The sequence below is a fragment of the Octopus bimaculoides genome, chromosome 21 (assembly GCF_001194135.2).
Source record: "Octopus bimaculoides isolate UCB-OBI-ISO-001 chromosome 21, ASM119413v2, whole genome shotgun sequence".
Lineage (NCBI taxonomy): Eukaryota > Metazoa > Mollusca > Cephalopoda > Octopoda > Octopodidae > Octopus > Octopus bimaculoides.
The window spans coordinates 4,799,498-4,801,892 of record NC_069001.1 but is presented as its reverse complement, the minus strand read 5'-3'; the positions used below and the strand labels follow the sequence as shown (position 1 = coordinate 4,801,892).

The 2,395-nt window shown below is 42.5% G+C and overlaps 1 protein-coding gene across 1 annotated transcript in view; it reads right to left on the bottom strand.

Annotated features, from left to right (window-relative positions):
* The window catches only part of LOC106868626 (neuronal acetylcholine receptor subunit alpha-5), a gene marked incomplete at its 5' end in the record, with an annotated part of 8,608 nt that overhangs the window by 1,089 nt on the left and 5,124 nt on the right, over nt 1-2,395 (bottom strand). Inside the window, 3 exons of the mRNA XM_014913977.2 lie at nt 3-39; nt 390-476; nt 2,077-2,257. Coding sequence (XP_014769463.2) covers nt 3-39; nt 390-476; nt 2,077-2,257 — 305 coding nt within the window. The remainder of the gene's footprint in view (nt 1-2; nt 40-389; nt 477-2,076; nt 2,258-2,395) is intronic.

Sequence of the window (2,395 nt, the reverse complement as noted above, 5' to 3'; positions counted from 1 at the left end):
ACAACGCAACCAAGATCAACGTAAGCACGTGGTACGTCACTGAAAAAAAATATATAAACGAAATATAAACGAAAAGCATACAGCTGAATAAAGACTCGCGCGCGTTAAAATTATGAATACACTATCAATACTGAGTTGTTACAGTTCTCGCCTGAAGATCTCATTGGCATGAAACTCGAATTGTGAAAAAAGTTCTGTTTTAGTTTCAATAAAAGAAAAAGCCAACATCACAACCATCACATCATTGTCATTGTAACCGCCCTCATCAACAGCACTAGCAGCGCCACTACCACCAACAAACAGCGATAACATCATCACCAACATCATCATCATCATAATCACCCTATCACTATCACCAATGTGTTCATCATTATCATGATTATACTTACAAATAACCGGGATCGTCGAATAGCCTTTCGGTAAGCTGTTGTTGATTACGTTAATCTGCATGACACATACCACTATGAGTGCGATTCCTAGGAAATAAAGAGTGAGAGAGAGAGAGTAAGAGAGAAATAGGGAAATAATTGAAGAAAGGCGTAGAAACATAAAGAGAGAGAGAGAGAGAGAGAGAGAGAGTGTGTGTGTGTGTGTGTGTGTGTGTGTGTGTGTGTGTGTGTGTGTGTGTGTGTGTGTGTGTGTGTGTGTGTGTGTGTGTGTGTGTGTGTGTGTGTGTGTGTGTGTGTGTATGTGTGTGTGTGATAGGGACAGAAAGATTGGATGGAAGGAGGAGCATAGGATAATTAAATCAGTTCATTTGCAGATGCATTGTGGGAATTGCAATTGTGGTTTATTTTCAATGACTGCAAATACGAGCTCAAGCGACCAGTGTTCTTCATTTCTTCGCAGGGCCTTGTCCTTCCGGGTCTCTGGAGAGGTGCCGGAGTTTTTCATATGTCTTTTCAGTGTTCTCTGCATTGCAGCCTCCGTCCATGACGCATTTCAGGGTAGTAAACTGCCCTTGGCGGGAGAATGTCGACTTCATTTCTGTAAATATGTTCCTCCCACTGCAGCTGCGATGAGGTCATTTGGGCCTCTGCACTAACTGTACAAGCGCAGAACAGAACCTCCTCATCTTGAATGCGAGCCTTCTGTCTGGCATACAAGATGGAGTACAAATGATGAAAGAGGACTCGCGTCAGGGCTTTGATAAGCCTGCGGTAGAGAGCCATGCATTCTGTGGCGTAGAGGAAACACAGGATCATTGCAGCACGCACACCTTTATCTTCATGTTGCGCACAATGTGATGTCAGCTTTGTAGATGCTTCTCAAGAGAGCCAAATACCTTTGTGGCAGACTATTTGCCTCTCAAATTTTAAGTCAGAGGAATTAGTACACGTCACAGCGCTGCCGAGATAGGTAAAGGCCTCAATGTACATTAGGGTCTCTTCGTGTACTTTTCAGTGGTTAGGGATCTCACGATTTATTAAGACATCTTGGTCAAGCACAATGTGCACGTTCCAAATTGTTACAAACATATTCATTTTCTTAGTGAAATCTTACTGATTGCGGTGAACCAGCAAGTTTTTGTTCTGCGCAAGATTTCTTTACCCCACCTTTTCTAGGGACGTTCCCTTCCAAGGCGAGTAGTTCTCCTTGAGAAGTGCTTCCCGAATACTCATACTGCTGCTTCAGCCAGCTGGTGCGCAGGGTTCAACATTGACTACGACCATCGAGGGTGCAAAGCTCTTGCTCGCAGTTTCCAGTTACTAACACCAACTACCGTTACATTCAACCCAAGGTCATAGAGCTTCTTCCTTCTCTGAAAAAAACGTCTTGGTCTGTGAGTAAGGCACTTGGCATCGCCCTTCCCCCCACTACCCCCAACCAGACTGCCTCTGTGGGCCTCTTTCCAAGATTCAAAGTCGTATAGATATGTATAAATATATAGAACATTCTTGACATAACCATACGTGACCTCTGAAGATAATGTGATAATGCATCGAAAGGATTTGCGTGATATTAGGCATATATTTAGATGTGTATGCATGCATGCATGTATGTATATATTTATACACAGTAGCAAAGAAAAAATTTACAATAAATATATAGGTAAAAATGTTCATTGTTACATACCTAAAGTTATACGTTCTTTAGATTCTGAAGGTAACAAGAACATAAAAGGAATCAGTGCCGCGATTATTATAGCTGGGAAAATCAGTACTTGACAAGAGTACACGAAGTGCCGGCGCAGAACGAATGTCATGATGTAAGTGACATAACTCTCCGGACAGCAGGGGTAGTATCTTGTCTCTACCTGTGTCAAAGAACATAAAGAAGCATTTAAGCGTTGACGACATAAGAGAACGACATTGAAAATCTTTTCTACTCTAGGCACAAGGCCCGAAACTTTGGGGTAGGTGACCAGTCGATTAGATCAACCCCAGTGCGTAAC